Here is an 18,505-nt window from a genome sequence, read left to right on the forward strand (position 1 = left end):
TTGCTGGTGTTTTGGTCATGAGGAGTGCACATATGGGAGCAGAGAGGGACATGTGGTGTCTGGTTGTCTTCGAAGAGTCTTTGTGGTTTGCGCTACCCAAAGGGCTCCTCACATCTGTCGTGAATCCCTGAGTGTTGTAATGGTTTCCAGTTCGTACCGGTAGGTGCTGATTTAGAAGCAGAAGGCCACACATCCCACAGACCTATATGACATTTCTTTAACATGTTTTTAGCAGAGAATTCATTCTGGGAAAGTAGTTTATTTTATTCTCGTTCCTTTTTCTCCTCTCCAGTGGGTTTACTATCCTGTTCGCACGCATAATATAGTGGTGGACAGTGACCTGTGGCTGGTTGGAAAGGGCAACCACTCAGGGAAAAAGAGAATTCAGAGAACCTGAGTTATGAAGCACAGCAGGGAGGGGGCATGACTGGCAAGGCTCAGTGCACTTCATTGCATCCCAGCATGGTTTTTGATGTGGTATGTGCTCAAACAGCTCCTCTGGATTAGAATGCAGGTGTTACAAAACAAGTCATTGAGTTGTGACCTGATCTGTGTACCTGGCTATCTCTGTTATGGGAAAGTTCACCACTGGGTCAGCTCCAGTTCTGCTTTTCCTTGTGTATGTCAAGCCGGTTCTTAAAATTAGCTAGAATGCTTCTTTCCATTTCTTACTCAACTCAAATTCATGGTTTTTTATTTTAAGCTGAGTTCCCATCTTGCTCTGTAGGCAGGCTTTTGGTTGCCCACTTTTCCAGACCTCTGCTATTTAAAGATGTTCAATACATGTCACATCTGACTTTGCACTGAAGAGTCTCTTTTTTATTCGTCTACACTTATAATCATGTTCAGGCTACAGTACTTCAGTATCTTTGTAACTAGTTAGTCTCAATGGCTCTTAGTCTTTAATTTCTAGTTTCACACTGTTGTATGCAGATATTGATCTTTTGCTCACTTGGCTTCAGCATGGTTGCAAAGATTTTACAAATTATGCTGATAACAGACTTTTCCAGTACTTCTTGGCAATTGAAAACAGTTCTCTACATGAACAATACAATCTTAGAAGAACAGAAGCCATATGAAGCCAGGGCCTTCCCGATCAATGTCTACTACAATTACACATACCAGAACTATGTTTCCATCTGCGGTTTTGGTTTTGCTCTGTAGACTGCATGGAACATTGTTGTTTTTGCTGCCATTGTTAAAGCTATTTAGCAATGCAAGAGCAATACTCTGCCTAAAAATGAGATAAGATGGATGTTTCTTCTTCTCTTTCTGTGGTGTTCTCTCTTTGTCTCTATCTTCTTTGCTATCTGTCCAGGTCATCAATTTAACTGCTCTGTAATTAAAATGAGTTCGGTTGTGTATCCACGTAAGAGAACTGGATTAAATTTACCTTTGTTGGGTTATCTCCTATCTGTATTTCTTATTTCTGTCAATTCCTAGCTGTAGGTATTTAATTTTGCATCATTGATGTCTTTTGATACCATTGGTTGAATCCTCTTAGAAATACAGTAAGTTGTACTGATCATGACATAGGCCTATCCTCTAATTATGCGTAAGACTTTTGAACTTCACAGATGTCATATTTGTGGCCACTAGTACTTTGAAAAGGTACTTCTGGAGATATTCACACTGTTTAGATCCTACTTAAAGGATACTACTTAAAACATTCTTTTAAACTCTTCAGAAAGGCAACAGTGAGCATTAAACTTTGATTCCTGTCCTGACCAACACATATTACTGCTCTCAATGCAGTCCACAGTAGACGAAGGAGAACTGTTGCAAGGAAATGATAGGAGAACTTAGGTACTTGTATTTTTAGTGCACCTAAGAGAGTAAGCTGCTGTTCTTACTGATCGGGATGTGTTGCACTCAGTTGTCTGTGGTCCCTGCTCTCAGCAGCCGAGCTTTGTTCTAGGAACTCTTCTGGTCCAGCAAAAGTAAGAAAAGCTGTGACACTGCTGATGGCTGAAAATCCTTGGGCTTGCAGAAGGTGGGGTGTTGGCTCCTTAGCTCGCTGAAGCAAAATTGAAGTACAAGCCATTTAGCTTCCTTCCCGAGGATCACTTTGTGCTGGAAGGAAAGTTTCTCTTGGTTCACAATTTTAATACATTTTTGGGGAGTGAGAGTGCTAGGCTAACCTTTTTTTTTTGTGGTGGGGAAGGATTTCTCCCATGCTATCAGAACAGGGGATGAGAGGCATGGATTTGCCTTGTTTTTTGTGTGTTTTTTTTTTTCCCAGTTCTCACTGTAGGCAATGAGAAGACTAGGCTCCCAGTGTTCATACAAGAAATATGAAGAACAAGAACAACCATTTTTCCTCCTTTCTTCTTGATGCCATTGATTTCACACATTGTGGGGCAGGCCTCATTCTTGCTTCTTTTTCTTGTTCCATCTCAGACACCTGGTGCTGCCTGCTGACCAGCAGCCTTGTCACCTGCAGTGCAGAATACTGCTTGCACTGTTGGCACACCTCATGAGCTGGAAAAGCTTTATAAAAAGCAAAAATATTCAGGTTGATCTGAGTAAAATGCTTAGGGCTCTCTAGCAAGTGTTACAGTTTGCCATGAGAATGGCTTGTACTGGATAAGTGACAATACCTTCAGTCCCAAGCAACTGTGTGACAGATAGTTAGTCCAGAAGAATTCATAGAGTCTAGCCGTATTCACTTTCTCATTCAAGAAACCAAGATTCCGCAACAATTTTCAGATCTTAAAGATTCTACCAGTATACATAAACTGATAATATTAAGAAGTAGTGGCTATTTAAATGGTCTCGATTTGTTGTAGTAAGACTTAATTTTTACTAAATAAATAACATAGCACACTTCACTCCTTGATACAGAAAAAGAAACAAAGTTTTTTTTTTTTCAAAATTACAGATCAACCATAAAATCACAAGACGATGATGTTTTCAGATGTGCGAAATTCAGGGATTTGGTGCTACTTCAGGAAATTTTGTGTCACCTTCTGTCCTTTCAAGCTGACAGTGTACCAGCCTTTGCTGAGATATCCCTGAACCTGTTCATCTCCTGCTGCCAAAAAAACCCTCTTGTGGTCTTAGATGCACTGGGGCAGTTCACAGCAGTTTTTCTTCAAGTTTGTCTCAGCCTTGGAGACCATCCAGCTGCTGAGTTGCCTGAATCTCACTTTTTGCATTAGAAACCCCATCCTACTGTATCTTTCTTTATGTTTTCTTTCATTAAAAACATTCATTAGGTTAGGTCTTTGCCATACAGGAGAGTGCTCTCCTGATTTCACCGTTCCCTTTTTAAGGCTGTTATCACTATTTGTTATACTAGAGTAGTGCATAAAGAGCCAGTTAGGATCAGAGCCCCATTGAGTCTTGCTCTTGAAAAAATCAGTAAAGGTTTCCTTCTGCCCTGAAGACATCACAGTCTAAATAGATAAGAGAGAATAGAAGAAATAGATATGTAACACATAGCTGAAAAAAAAAGAGGAGGTTTTTGCAAGTGGTGTCTAAATATATTTTCTTCGTAGCAATTTTTTTCTCTTCCAAGTTTTCTAGTATTTTTGATGGTTAGTAGATGCCTGGGTTTAGAGTGAAAAATAAAATTTCGACGTTTCAGGCCATATTATCATTACACTCTTTTTAATGTCTGTACAACATCAGCATCTGAGACTGCAGGAACTTAACTGCTTTACTTGTTGGCATTACACTGAAGTTGATTTCGGTGAACCATAAAAAGTTTGGCCCTGAAGGTAAAATTACACTGTATGCATGTTCCTAACATACTGCTTTGGGGATAAACATGTCTTAAATCAACTCATCGCTCACAGCTAAATTCCTTCTCCAAATGCAGGTTCCCTGTAGATAGTAATGTTTAGTTAGACTGATTTTCTTTAAAACCATAAAGTTTTTTGAACATAATTCTATCAATGAACATATTTGAGCAAAGAATTCAGAATCTTAATAAAGATTTATTTATTTTTTGTGTAGTGGGGGGTAGAGATGGCGGGGGATGGGTATGACTTTTTTAATTAGCTTCCATCAGTACCTCTAATTCGTTCAAATATGTTCCAAACGTTTGCATATTGTGTTTGCTCACATGTACATAATGAAAACTTTTGGACTTCATTGAAACTTTATTTGGTAATTCTGCATTAGGAAAATTAAAATTGAAGTTTATGATACCCTGGCTCCTACTTGCTCAGTTCATAGTGTGTTGTTAAGATGCCATCACTTGAGAGCTTTGTTACAGCAGCGTTTCTGTTGCAGCTTAATATGCTGTGGGTTCAGATGGCAGTAATTGTGGCCTTGAGCGGTTGGACTAAAGAATACCAGCTGGGTTTGTACCCAGATATTCTTAGATTAATATTTCGTGACTTAAATCTTGTCCTGTCTGGAATTTAAATGTAGTTCCCCAAGCTTTAAAGGGAAGGCAAGCACCATTTGAGGCTCTTAATGAGCATTTTTTTTCCTCTTTAATTTGACTTTTTTTTTTTTCAAACTTCTGTAGCCAGTGAAATCCAGGCAGTTACTTCCGAACCATTTTTACAACCCCATATGGACAAAGCACTTTAGTTTGTTTTGCAGCTTAATTCCCAGATTAATAATAGTTAGAAAGTTCCTCCATCTGCATCTCCATTTTCTTACAATATATAAGGAAGAAAAAATTTCCCTAGGTATTAGGCAAACCTTTGAAGTGTGAACAACTTGGTTACGTTTGAGACAGCAACTCTTTGGTTGCGAGTAAGTTGATTTTTTTTTGGTTGCTTTTGAAATAATTCCTTTTGTTTCAGGTCTAAAATTTCAATTTTTTTTCTGCATGGAGACAAGAGACTTAAACTCCCCCATACTGGGGAATCAGTTGGGCTTTTTTTCTATTTAGAACACTTTTGACCCATCCCTCCCCAGTTCAGTGAATAGAAATGGCAAAGCAACTTGTGCTGAAGGTGACTAAAGATCTGCTCTCCATGTAGCTCAAGAAGTGAACCTGCAGGGGAGAGGGTTTCAGGAGTCCTGCTTATGGAAAAAGATGCTTTTAAAGTATTTCTTTGCAAAAGAGAGCCTTTCTTATACCCCTGAGTATATATTAATTGGTTATAATCCTTAGTTTGAGGCACATAATTACTCACACAGCAGCAGGTGATGGATTCACAGGTACAGTTACAATTTCTTTGTACTGGCAAGCAGCCTTTGCTGAGAGCCAGAGAGGACCATTTTGTATAAATCCCTAAGTTCTGCACTTAGTTGTACAGTGAAGAATTCAGATACGTCGCAAAACATATGCAAGTGCTTAGAAGTTTCACCAGCTAGCCTTTAAGTTGTCTGCCTGGATATGTCATTACTGTAGGTGGTTTAACTTCTGTTCGCTTTTCTTTTTTCTTGTGGTCTGTTTTTTTTCTTACAGATTATTACTAAATATGTTTATGGACTACTGGAAAAGGAATGCCATTTGAAAAAAGTAACTCTCCCGGTAAGTATAAATATTTTTCGAAGATGTTGTTTGCTTGGATCTGTGAAAAGCAGAGACTTCAATCCAGAGTTCAGATAAAGACAAGATGTGCCCGGCCTCTGCATGGTGTTGTCTCAGGAAACTGACTTCATGTGCAGCATGTGTGTGCATTTGGAGAGATGGATCTGCCTGACTTCTCATGTGCTTGATTTCTCTAGCTGAGCCTTCCTTGCCTTGACAGACTCCAGAATGTGCTAATTTTGGTAGAGGCACCACAAAATTTTTGAAAAACATTTGTGAATGTTTTGAGACCTCTACAGATGGGTTCCCAGAGCTAAAGACAGGTGTCTGTACATACAGAGTAATAAACTCAAAACAAAGTCTCAGTAAACTGATCCATGTCTACTTTATAATTTTTTTGAAACACACAATTTCAGGAGCTTATAACATGTATGTGCTATAAAGTGGTGATGTTGTTTGGTGAAAACACTTGATCAGCCCTTAGAAGTGATGAAGCAGTCTCCAGACAGCACATGAGAGTGTTGCTGTCTATAAGTGTATGCGAGAACATGATGTTGTTTGGGTATTTTTATATTCTGTGGGGAGACAGTAGTGTGACTGTGCTGTGTAGGTTTTCCATCGCTATTCTAAACGATTCATGTGGTATTTGGGAAGCTTTTCCACTACAGTTGTTCTCAGCCAGCCCTTCATATTCAGCAGAGAAAAAGCCATTTCAGGTATGGAAGCAAAATTTCCTTTTACTTTCATAGTTCTATAACATTTTGCAATTCCCTTTTCCATTCCCCAAGCATTGTTCAGGGAATGTTTTGATAACCTGTCCTAGCTGCTGAATTTCCTGGCTAGGCTTTGCCAACGTCTTCATCATCAGGGCAGAAGTGTCTGGGAGCTGCACAGGACTGTGCGGGGGATCAGCAGCTGGTAAGCCCAGTATTGCTGCACCCCTGCCCTGAGACCACCTGAGAAAGGTTCCTTTGCTTCAGATTTCTCTGCGTGAACAGCAGAGGATTGGGCTCATTGTGACAGCCTGCCTGATGCAGTGCTTGGTGTGGGATCTCTAACTCCTCTGCACAACTAGTTTTCTCCACTGGGGAAGTTTTGGTCCAGGAATGCTTCTGTATTCCAGACTGGTAATGTGTCAAAAGACTTCCTCGAGCAATGTCACACTCTGAAACCAGGAAGCTGGCATTTTTAAACTTTTATGTGCCCGAATTTTGAGGCTATGTAACTTTCTTTGTAATAAGAATGTGCATATAGGTATTGCAACATTAAACTTCAAAAACGTAGCACCGTACTGCCATCACCTCCGTCACATCTGTGGGTTCTCTTCTGCCCTACTCTGAGATTTGTGCGTCTAGCTTGGGAGAAGAATAGCTCCTTGTATCGCTCTACTTGTTGAAATGATCTGTATTTACTCTTAATTACAAATTGTGTAGTAATCATTGATCTACTGATGGAGTTTGTCAGTAGCACACTTAAACCATTCTCCAACATATTCCAGTTTTTGCAAAGTGTCATGAGTACACTGCATTTTGGAGTGAAGGAAGAACTCACAATGCAACCATTTAATTCTGAGCAGTGTGGAAAATTTGGCACAAGGTGTGAATCCCATTCTTCAGTAACGGCTTTTATTTGTAGAAAGCCCATACCAGAATCAAAACTAGGTTATGAAGAAAACTACAGAAATGAGGCAGAAGGTGAAAAATGAGAGCTGTCTAAAGGTTGTGGTTAAGTCACCCAACAAGCTCCAAGGAACAGCACAAGGAAATGTATTTTAAATTAGTAAGGGAGGCTAATAGAAATAGTAAGATGGTTTGTAGCAATTGTAAGCCCCATGCAGGTGAGGAAAAAAGGGGTCTAACTGCTGGTTAGATATGTTAGATACAAAATCACAGTAAGATCACCCAAAATTAAATTAGGAGAGCTTGTTAAAGTTGTAAAAGTTATTAATAAAACAGTTGATGAGACCGATAGATGAACTGCAAGCAAAACGAATGCTCAGCTCAAATGAGAACAATTAAAGTGGTTGTTTCCAGTAGTATATATCCAGAGGTTTCCACACCACACTGGACTCATTTATTTATTTATTTATTTATTTGAAACAGGATATCGTTCTGAGGAACTGTCTCAAATTGGCATGTCAGTAGAAGAGATCTTAGAATGAATTGATTTATCGTACAATAGACAGCTTCTGGGATGAGATGGTTTTTAAGCCCAAGGTTCTTTAAGAAGTCAAATATGAAGGTGCAGAACAACAAACTAGTGTATAACTACTGCTCAGATCAGCTACTTTCAAAAGAGGCACAGAAAAAAAAGTAAGTATATGATGATTTTTGAAGCGTTCCAGGAGAGATTCCTAGAGCTGTGTATCAGGAAGAAATAATATACTGGGACAAAAGTCAGTACAGCCTTCATTTTAAAAGATCTACTAGAATGCACTGACGGCCTGAAAATCACAAGATCTCGTCAATAAAAGAGTACCTGGATTTCCAGTAATCTGCCAACAAGCTTGCAGAGTGGTTCTAAAGAAGACACTGCATTGGCGTGAGAGGAGAGAGTCTGCTTATGAGTTAATAATAGGCTAAAAGGTAAAGAAAGAAAAAAAGAAAAAAAAAAAAAGGTGTTCATACTTTGCAGATGAAAGAAGTTTTGGCTGATGCAGTGTTGTGAAGGGCTGCACTGATACATATTTGTAAATAAAAGGAAAGAGGAATTGATAGAATGTAAATAACTTTTCTGATTTTTTCAAAAAATAATAAAGAATACTGATATCTAAAGCTGATTGTGATGAGTTTGAGCATTATTTCATGATGCTGAATGATTGGATGATAAAATGACATGAGATTCAATTCTGGTAAATGTGAAATTACGGGGAAAAGAACTCACTCTGTAAACACAATGGTGGCCTCTAAATGAGCTATTACTACTCAGGAAAGATCTTGGAGTGATTGTGAATAGCTCTCTGAGAACATCAGTTAGTGCTCAATGGCAGTCAAAAACCCTCAAAGCAAATAGGATGTTAGGAATTATGAAGTGTTAAGAACAAAACAGAAAAACATCATCATTCCACTCATTATGTGGGCCCCCATCTTGAACACTGTGTGGAGTCTGGACACCGTATCAAAAAGGATATATAGAATTAATAAAAAAAAAAAAATACAGAGGAGGGTTGCGAGGATGATCACAGGAATGAAATGCTTTTCAGACAAAGAAAGGTTAGACAGAAAGATTCTTCAGCTTGGAAAATAGATGGCTGAGGAAGGAATATGACAAATCTATAAAATCATGAAAGCTGTAGAGAAGATGAATAGGGAATGGTTTTTCACTTTTTTTCATAATAGAGAAGGTAAGGGGCATCAAGTTTAAATTATCAGGCAGGAGATCTCTGCTGAAAGAGAGGAAGTACCTTTTTTCATAAAGGTCCCAATTATATTGTAGAACTCATTGCCACAGCATACTATTAAGGAGAAAGGTACAAATGCATTCAAAAAAAACATTTGACAGCATTAAGGTATGAGAGGTACATTGAACTGACACACTTGCTTGTCCAGTAACAAACTCTGGATCAGGAAGCTCCAAAGTCACTGGTTGCCAAAAAGAGGGAAGAATCATTCTTTAAATACTCTTGTCTCATACTTATTCGCCTAAGTGATCTGGCAGAAAAAGGATCCTGGGACCCTTATCCTGATCATTGTGGCCACTCTGTTGTAAACACCTTACATAAATATTTCAGAGGTAAATTTGGAATCATTCTTCCCGAACTTTGTCACAAGGTGATCAGAAAGTCGGTGTACTGGCCTTTGTTTTTCTGTCAGTTCATTACGAAGTTGATGGTGTAATGATGTTTGAATACAAGAAATGTCTTTCAGGACTGTGCATTTTTTTCCAATATGATTTTAGTAGTGCACTGAAATGCTGTGCTCCAGAGGTTCTCTACAACAGCATTTCATGTTCTCTCATCTTCCTTAATTTCCACATCATGGACAAAGTCCAACTCTGCTGTCTTTATTTTGCTTTCTCAGGTGACAGCTTCAGTTTTTGGACTCAATTATTTGTAAATGTCCATTCAGATATAGAAATAAAAACAGTTTGGGAATCTGGGAAGTTTGCTTGTTACTTTATTACTTTAGCATCTATGCCAGATATAAATCCAAACCTTTTTTCCTCCAGAGAGGCTTAGATGTTATTGTTAGTGTAAAATATTGTAGTTCTTTTAATGTTCAAAATCTACAGCTGGACTTGAAAATTTAAATGAAGAAACTCATATTCAGGGAGAAGCAGTGCAATTATTTCTTTTAAATTTCTCATTTTGTGCTCCATTGAAGGTTATATTATTAGTACAAAGAAGAGTGCAGTTTTTTTATCCAGATGAAGCTTTTGTATTTCTCTGGTTTTAATGGCATAATCAGTGATTGATCTTTGCTGTTCTTTAGCTGTTGAGGACAAATAGAGGGTGCTTCTGAATTAAATGCATCTTTAACAGCTTCTGGGAAGGCTTGAGATGGAAGTTTAAATAATTACCAACATGTTTTATTGACGATGCTATTGAAAGGTCTCACTTTGCAGAATCTTCTAACTTACCAGTGCTTTGCTCTTTCACTTCAATAGATAAAACTTCATTCAGTAGTTCTCTTGATCTACTAGAAAGCCAAGAACTATTTTTCTGTGAGAAAACAGTGGTCTTTTATCTCCACGGATTATCCCTTTTGGTTATTTTGTTACCCAAATCCAGTCAATACTTGTTTTGTTTTTTTTAAATTTCACCAGTTTCAGGTGTGTTAATTTAGTTGTAGTAATCACGAATTGATAATTATCAGCTTGTAGTATTGATCAGTAGTTTTCACTTAATTTTTTTTTTTTGGAAAAATAAGGATATTCAATTTTGTGAAGACTATAACATAAGTAAGTTAGTGATCTTTATGTAGAACAACTTAACAGAAAACTTCTTTGTCTTGCAACACAAATGACCAGTTTTCTTCCTACACCTGCTAATCATAATTCCTCCAGTCTTTTTGACTCTTTTCAGTTTCTGTTCTGTTTATTTGCCCTGTTCTTTCCTCCAGTCTCAAGGTACGCCTGTTTCACCTCCTTGTAGGCTCTCAGTATACGTTTTTTATGGTGTTTCTTAATATGTGTAAAAAAGATATTAGTGGTTTTTTTCCCTTTAAAATTTTGAACTGAAGCGATCTCAAACTTTAAACTTCAAGTGGGCAGAATTAAAGACCCCTAGTGCATAGATGGGTCTCATGCATCTTAGACTGCTGATGGCTGAGATCTGAAAATTGACGACGTCTTAGCATGGAGGTTGGAATAAAATTGGATTTCCAGTGTATTTTGTTGTTACCCTAAGTATTGATAACAACTCTGCAAAATACCAACTGGTCTGCAGTTGAAATATTTTATACACTGGTACTACTACATCATGTGATAGCTCGTCAGAGTTGGAACTCATGGAAAAATTACTTCACTGTTTGAAAACTGTAAGAACTTCATTATGTGTGTAGAGTGCATAACTCATCAGAGAATTCCTCACAACTGTAGACATTCATAAAACTTAACATATAGTTTTGCATTGGAAAACTAAATCTGAGAAAAGAAAAATTAAACTTTAATAGTAATTTTAAGCAGTAAATTATCAGCAGAATATAGATTGGTTTGACATTCTTAGCTACGAATTATTGGAAGGTTGTTATTGGAAGTGAATAATAAAGTTGAATTAAGTTGTTAAATTAAACAAATTGAAGCTCCGCATTTTACTGAATTTATTCAATTTGTCTTTAAACAAAGGATCATGAGTAACTCCAGAAGTGCAAGTGGCTAATAAAAATAAATTATTTTACATGGACTCAGTGTGTCTAACACTAAGTGATAACTCTACGTTGATTCGACAATAAAGTAGTGTTGTGTACAAGAGTGACCTTCATGTGCATTCTTTAGTGAAAGGGTGATTTAATGAATTACTTCTGTTTGAAGAAAAATTAGCTTGAAGAAAAGAAAGTTTCCAAGTGTAATGAAGTTGAGGAAAGGAATGAAGGGTTAGTTTTCAGTAGCTTGGTAGATATTTTTTTTTTTTTTTAGATCAGCATAACTGCGAAAATGTGAACTAGTTATATTGTGTCTTCTACTACATATTACAGGTGCTGGTATTTCCTCAGTAGTGAACAAAAAATTGGTTTATAAATACTAAAACATACAGTTTAGTTATATGTTAGTCTGAAGTACAAATTCGCAATGTTTTGTCCTAATTATAATGTAAGTATTCAGTTTATGTGCCAGAAGACAATTACCTCATATCATTACCTCATTACTGTTTGAAATTTAGCATTTTCTAACTATTTGCATCTTCTACATTAAGTTTTAATAAATCAGTACTGATACTTCAGAAGTGGCAATGTGATGAGAAGACAAGTACATTTCCTGTTGTAGACAGTGAAAGTTGGGATACCTGAGATGTTATATCATTTTGGAGCAGGGCATAGGGTCTTCAGCCCTGTGGCAGATGCTGAATGTTCTTCCAGTTAGGAACTCATTTTGTTCAAGTAAAGTCATTGGCTTCATTAAAAAAAAAAAAAAAAGCAAGGCCTAAAAGAGCCTGGAAAGGCCTTAAGAAGAATCTGGAGATTCACATGGAATTACTTTTTCCAGAGGGAAAGTGAATCAGAAAACATACCCAGGAATGAGAGAAAAACTGAAGCATTCCGAGTAGCCAGTTCTCTTTTCTCAGCATAAGGCTCACATCTTCTTGAGCTGGATTTCATCACTGTTGCAGGGTGTAAGGCAATCCAAGGCTATTCCTAGCAGCCATATAGTTAACCTGTGTGGGCCATGAGGTGAGGAGTACAGGAGAGTAAAGAGATTTCCGTGCTCTGTCCTTTTCCTTGCATTCATGTGGGAGAAAAGGAAGAATGGATAGCCATCATCATCTCTCTTTTGCCTTGAGCCAGGCTTGCTAATCCAAGTATGGGCCTGCTTTATAGAACCTCTTTTTTTTTATAGAGCAAAAAGTGTACCTTTATTCTCTAGAGAAAGGACAAAACTTGGAATTAGATTGTGGTTTACTCAATATCAAATCTGCTTGTTGATCTGTTCTTAGCGTAGAGTAACTATGCACTGACCCTGGTGCAGGACTCTTAATGAAGCCAATATTTAAATCCAAATTGGATTTCTATATTTTATTTGGCCTATCCTATTAAATTTATAATAGGGAAATTTACCATGCTGGTTCATACATCGCTCATTGGGTATTTAAGTTGAGGTAGCTGAGATGGAACTCTAGGATGTTTTTCATATTAGATCAGACTTTCATTGTTGCTTCAGGCATAACAGAGATGACAAATTACTTGGTTTTTTTGTTTGTTTGTTTGTTTTTTTCCAGAGGTGTTCTTTTATGGATTCTCTCTTTCGCCAGTAAATTTCTGTAAATAAGCTTTAGCATACTTTTTAACACCCACCTTCCCCTTCCCTCCTCCTTTTGTTTGGATACAGTAAGTTTAAATCTCTCTTGGATAACTGTTCTAAAGCATGGTATGTTTTTATGGTTCAAAGTTAAATAGCATAAATATTAGCTTCTGCTTTATTTTTCTTTAGTGCTGGGCACACATTAGTCCTTAAAACATATATATTTTATATATATATATATATACACAAAACACGTATGTGTGTGTATATATATGTATATATATATACCAGATATATATATACACACAAGTATTTGTTAAAGGGTGAAAATTTTGATACCAGTCCTGGGAGCTAACTTTGTAACTACAGATGTTCTTTTAAAATTTTTTATTGGTTTATAAAACTGTGTATTGCTGTAATTGCAGGTTGATGCAACCGAGAGTGAACCAAAGAGCTTTATTTTTATGAGTGAAGATGCCTTAACAAATCCTGACAAACTGTTGGTCCTAATCCATGGTAATGGTGTTGTCAGAGCAGGTCAGTGGGCTAGGAGACTTATAATTAACGAAGATCTAGACAGTGGCACACAGATACCATACATAAAAAGAGCTATTGAGGTAAGTGAAAGTGTATGTATGTACAGTTGTGTCTGTATATGTATGTGTACTTATATATGAAAAGCTATGAATCTAGGATGTTTAAATTTATTAATCTATTAATCAGTATTTTCCATTTCCCTGTGTGATCGTTTTATTTGTGATGCAAATACTTGCTTGTTGGTTTGTTTTTTTTTTCAGAACTTTTGTCTAATAGAAGCAAGTTTCTCTCCTACAGTAAAACAAAAAATTTGTTGTATGTCATATTGTGGTGGCACTGCCATGTAGTTTAATATGGCAGCTAACATGACAAGAGCCCTTAACAGGCGATGAGATGCAATAGAAGGCACTACAGAAATTTGTTATGATTTGAAGTGTTTTCTTTTACATTTCATTAAATTTGTACGTATTCTCACTCAACGTCTGTTGTAATCTTACGATAACATGAGCTTTCATGATAACAGCAGGCTTTTTTGCTAGGCTTGTACTGAATTTATTAGAGGCACAGGCTTTTTCAGTTTTGCACTGAATACTGATTCATTCTGATTCACCTATCAATATTTGACAGTTAAAAACATTTACATTTTATGGACACTATTCTGTTGTGTTTGCATGTATGTGAGAGACACTGCACAATTTGTGTAATATTTTTAACATGGAACATTGTAGGTATAATACATCTCTTGCATCATGCTACCTAAATGAAATTTCCTGCAGTAGACATTTGAAAAGCCTATTTAAAATTCACTATTTCAATTATATTTACTAAGCTATTCTTAGTAGCAGTGTTGTCACTGTGACTATTGCACATTTTACTAAGTAAAGTTGAATTTTTTCCAGTTGACTTTAAAGTATTCGGTAAGACTCAGAGACAGATCCAAAAATACTTCATGGTTCTAGAGTATGATACAGGTGTATATGGTGAGTCAAGTGTAGGAGGTTAAATTTCTGGAGTGAGAGTTCCAGAACTTTTCCCAAGAAAATTGGAGAGATATAGTTCCTTAAATTTTCCTCATGGTGCTTACAGCCCTTCATTTTTGTTCTTTCCTAAATATGGTGCTGTCTTGGCTAATACAAGATGTTGAGCACTTAAGACTGGGATAGTATCCCTAAATTACAAATTTTGAAGAGAGTATTTCTAGGAGAGGAGAATTACAGGCTCTTTTTCCCGTTTTGTTTTGTTTTTTATCCAATGGCTGTGCCAGTGGAACACAGAGCAGAGCTCTGTTCCCTCAAATGTATAACCTTAAAAACAGATTTTGTATTTCTGCATTTTGAGTGCTTGTTTCAAATACATATGAAAATAACCAAACATTTGATGACGAAATATCTTAAACAGTGTAGTCATTTGATCCCATCAGGATATCAGACTTTATGCTCTTACCTTTAGACTTTCTTCTTTCTTAAGTATTTATTTATTTATTTGTAGTCTTTAGTTGAATAATTCCAGATACTGTAAAATCTGCATTTTTGTCCCTTTTAAAATTCTGGCAAGTATGCTAAATGTGTAAAACACTTACTATCTGCAATGATTTTTTTCATGTAAAATGAACCTTAAATCATATCAAGTTATTTATATCCAATTATATTGTTTTAAATATGTTGATATTATTGGTATAATGTAATCACTGCAGTGAGAATTAGACATGTATCTGGTATATACAAGGCAATATTTTATGGAAATCAAGCCCCAATGAAGATACTTGGAACCTTTATGTTTTGACTAAAGTAAAAAAGAAAAAAAAAAAAAAAGGAGAGAGAGAGAGAAGACAGGGCCGATATCATGTCTACTTCATGTACAGATCATATAGATTACATTTCTAAGTGCAGACGATTATGATAGAATGAGTATAAGGTCTCCAATTTTAGTTAAAATAAAAATTACATCTATTTCTGGGTTTTCTGGAGTTCAGTACTCTAGCTGATTTAGGCACTTCTGTCTCTTATGAAATGAAATAACTGGCCTAGATAGTAAATAGCTTGAATGAAAGTTGTGATAACTCCTCATGCAGTGTTGCCGCTTTGGAGGAAGGAATTATTTTCCTTGATCTTTCAGTGTTTCTTCTAAGAAGAGGTCTCATCTTTGAATGAAACCAGTAAACCTTGTCAAAGCATTAGAATACAGTGCTGATGACAGGAAAACATGGATTTTATTTTATTTTATTTTATTTTATTTTATTTTATTTTATTTTATTTTATTTTATTTTATTTTATTTTATTTTATTTTATTTTATTTTATTTTATTTTTATTTTATTTTATTTTTATTTTATTTTATTTTATTTTAATAATAAACTGTGTGAATTTGAAGTGGATGATAGTATCTGGGATTTGAAAATTCCCCTGATCTGTTGTGAATGTGAAAAATGTTCATGTAGCTTAAAACATTTGCTGTCAACTAGGTTTTTGTTTGTAAAAAATAATTGAAAAAATAATTTGCAAAAGCAATACTTTAACCTTTTGTGCAGATACTAGTCCAGAAATATATTCAATTTACAGACATTTGCAACACCTCTACTTTCCTTAAAACAAAACAGAAACAAAACAAAGGTGAATTTATATAAGCCAAAACTATATATTTTTCTCTGCTGCTTTTCTCTGTGTACAGCGGTGAAACTACCACAAGCAATTTCAGTTAATTTCTTGGAAAAAATGAAAACAGACATACAAAAGCTGAAGGTGTCAGTAGGCAATGGATGTAGCACTCCTAACCAGGAAGTAGATGAAGAAAAAAATTAGAAGAAAGTATTTATTTCTGGCACAGCACTTTCAAGAAGAAAAAGAAGAAAAAAGCTTCTCAAAGTGTGTGTGAATCAGGGAGCAACGGAAAGGCTTAAAGTTTATCAGGTTTCTAGTGGCTTGGGGCAGATACACATTGGAAAGAAAAGATCCAAGGAGAAATGGGAGAAATATCGTGGTGGGATTTCCAGTAGCTAGAAACCTTTTTTTTTTTTTTTATCTGGGTGATTCCCGTAGGTAGTACTTCTTCCATCTTTCATATCAAACTGTATTTTGTAGATTCAGTTCTGTGTGCAATAGGTGTTGGGAGTAGTTTACAAGGTTTTATGTAAAGGAGGTAAGATTAATGTGTTAGATTAGAAATTCAACTTTGGTAGCGTAAAAGGTTTTCTAGAAAATACAAAAGAAAAAAAAACAAGCAATAGGATACAGAACAGATTGTAGAAAAAGGAGGAGGGAGAAAAGTGTATAGAATGTGAGAGACGTGTAAATGCATTAGAACAGGGTAGGTTCAGATATATTTTAGAAAAAAACAAGTACAGAAAAGACAAATGTGATAATATAAAGCAGTAAAACAGTAAGAAATGATTAATAACAATTCTAACATACATATTGTAAGATGATAATTTCCTGTAAATATAGTGCTAAACAAAAATTGTATAATTTTGTTGTTTTGTTAAAATAGAACCTCTCTACTGAAACTTTCTGCAATGGGAAGTACAAATTTTTGATAGAAGCAGTCATCTGACGTGCAAGAGAAGTTCAAGTCTTTCCTCTGGGAATCAGGGACTATTCCACTTTAATTATATTACCATACTGAAGCTATTCAACTTTTTATAAATAAATATTTTGTAAGTTAGAGGAATAATTTTAATATCTCTTCTACATTTTTAGTAAATCTGTAATTCACTGTCTCATAGAGCCAGTCTTTTCTCAGTCACTTCTTATTTTGATATATATACAGTGACTACAGCCAAGGGGAGATAATGAGAAACAGAGCTAAATTATTTAATTCCGTGAAGAGGGTATTTACTTGGGGTGTCAAATATTAAGAATTTAAGTTTGTGGGTTTGTTTAGGTTGTTCGGAGGCTCCCATACCCTGTGAGGTCCTCAGTCACCAGGTGCTACAGGAGGAGGAGGTTAGGTTGTCCAGTTTGTTGTTGAGTGCGAACAACATGGATGGTGATCAGAACAATTGGATGGTAGGTGTACAGGTGATATCAGTGATATTTTGTGAAGTGATGCGTGGAGCAAGCAAGGAGGGATGCCAGTGTCAGCTGCTACTGCTTCATGCAATACTGTTCCTTCTGTAGTGGGTAGAGAAGCTGCCTCTGTGCTTTGAAGTCTGCTGGGAGAAGCTGCAGCTCATCTGCTTAGGGAGGCAGTTTGCTCCTGGAGGAAACAGGACCTCAGCTTACCTGCATTTGGACACTGAGAAGAGTTTTGGAGTCCTCTTATGTGGAATACACTTCCTCTAGGGAACAAAGAGGACATCGACTTCCTGCAGTCTTTACTGCCAAGTAGAAAAAAAAAAAATGATGGATGCTTTCTGTCTTTGGAAATTCAGTATTTTTGTTACCTTAGAGCTGTGGACCCAAAGATGCTAATGAAATTCAACCACAGCAACTGTAAGCTATTGGATTTTTATTATATATTTTTTTGAATAAAGCAAGAATTGCTGCCTGGCTTCGAATTCAGCAATCCCTTTGAGATTGCTTAGATATTGTTATTATTATTTAAAGGAAAATTAATGCTTGGCATAAGGGTAATAGCACTAGAACAAAAGCTTCTTCAAAGAACCTGGATGATTTTTTCAAAAGAGATGCAGCAGCACCCAGCCATCAGAGTTTCCATGAACAGATGAAAACAGGGCTGGCTTGAGATGGGCATCATCTGCAGAAATCTTTCTTTAGTGTCTGATAAAACATGATTTTCATCTTATATTTTCCCTTGTGTTTATCCTATTCTTCCTACAGCATTGTCTAAACAATTTCTGTTCCTAAGAATATTTTTGTCAGAATGTTGGATCTATTCACACAGATTAATATCATTCATTTGTATAAAACTAACAGGGTGGTAATATTTACTGAGAATTGCTGAGGGTGGTTACTTTCTTCATTGTGCAATAAGATGTCATTAGTTTGGTAAGTGCATTGAAAGGAGCAACAAAATTATCAGGTGTAGCAAAGCAGTAGTAAAGTTACTCAGTGTAACTTTCAGGTGATTTTATTAACCGTATTGTTTAGTAACTGGTATGGCAATACATTCTAGCCTTACCATGTTGTAAAAATGAGTGGGGTTTCAAAGCAGATACTTAAACATTTTTGTCGAAAAAA

At 36.2% G+C, this 18,505-nt stretch overlaps 1 protein-coding gene across 9 annotated transcripts in view; it reads left to right on the top strand.

The window, feature by feature from the left end:
- Positions 1–18,505, top strand: part of ARB2A (ARB2 cotranscriptional regulator A) — a 259,415-nt gene that overhangs the window by 48,653 nt on the left and 192,257 nt on the right. For 6 of the 9 annotated variants that reach the window (XM_066988632.1, XM_066988634.1, XM_066988630.1 and 3 more), the window contains 2 exons: positions 5,375–5,440; positions 13,261–13,452. The exons of 1 other annotated variant lie outside the window; for it this stretch is intronic. In XM_066988632.1, coding sequence (XP_066844733.1) covers positions 5,375–5,440; positions 13,261–13,452 — 258 coding nt within the window. The remainder of the gene's footprint in view (positions 1–5,374; positions 5,441–13,260; positions 13,453–18,505) is intronic. 2 more of the 9 variants (XM_066988635.1, XM_066988636.1) reach the window with 1 other exon arrangement.

The sequence above is a fragment of the Anser cygnoides genome, chromosome Z (assembly GCF_040182565.1).
Source record: "Anser cygnoides isolate HZ-2024a breed goose chromosome Z, Taihu_goose_T2T_genome, whole genome shotgun sequence".
NCBI lineage: Eukaryota > Metazoa > Chordata > Aves > Anseriformes > Anatidae > Anser > Anser cygnoides.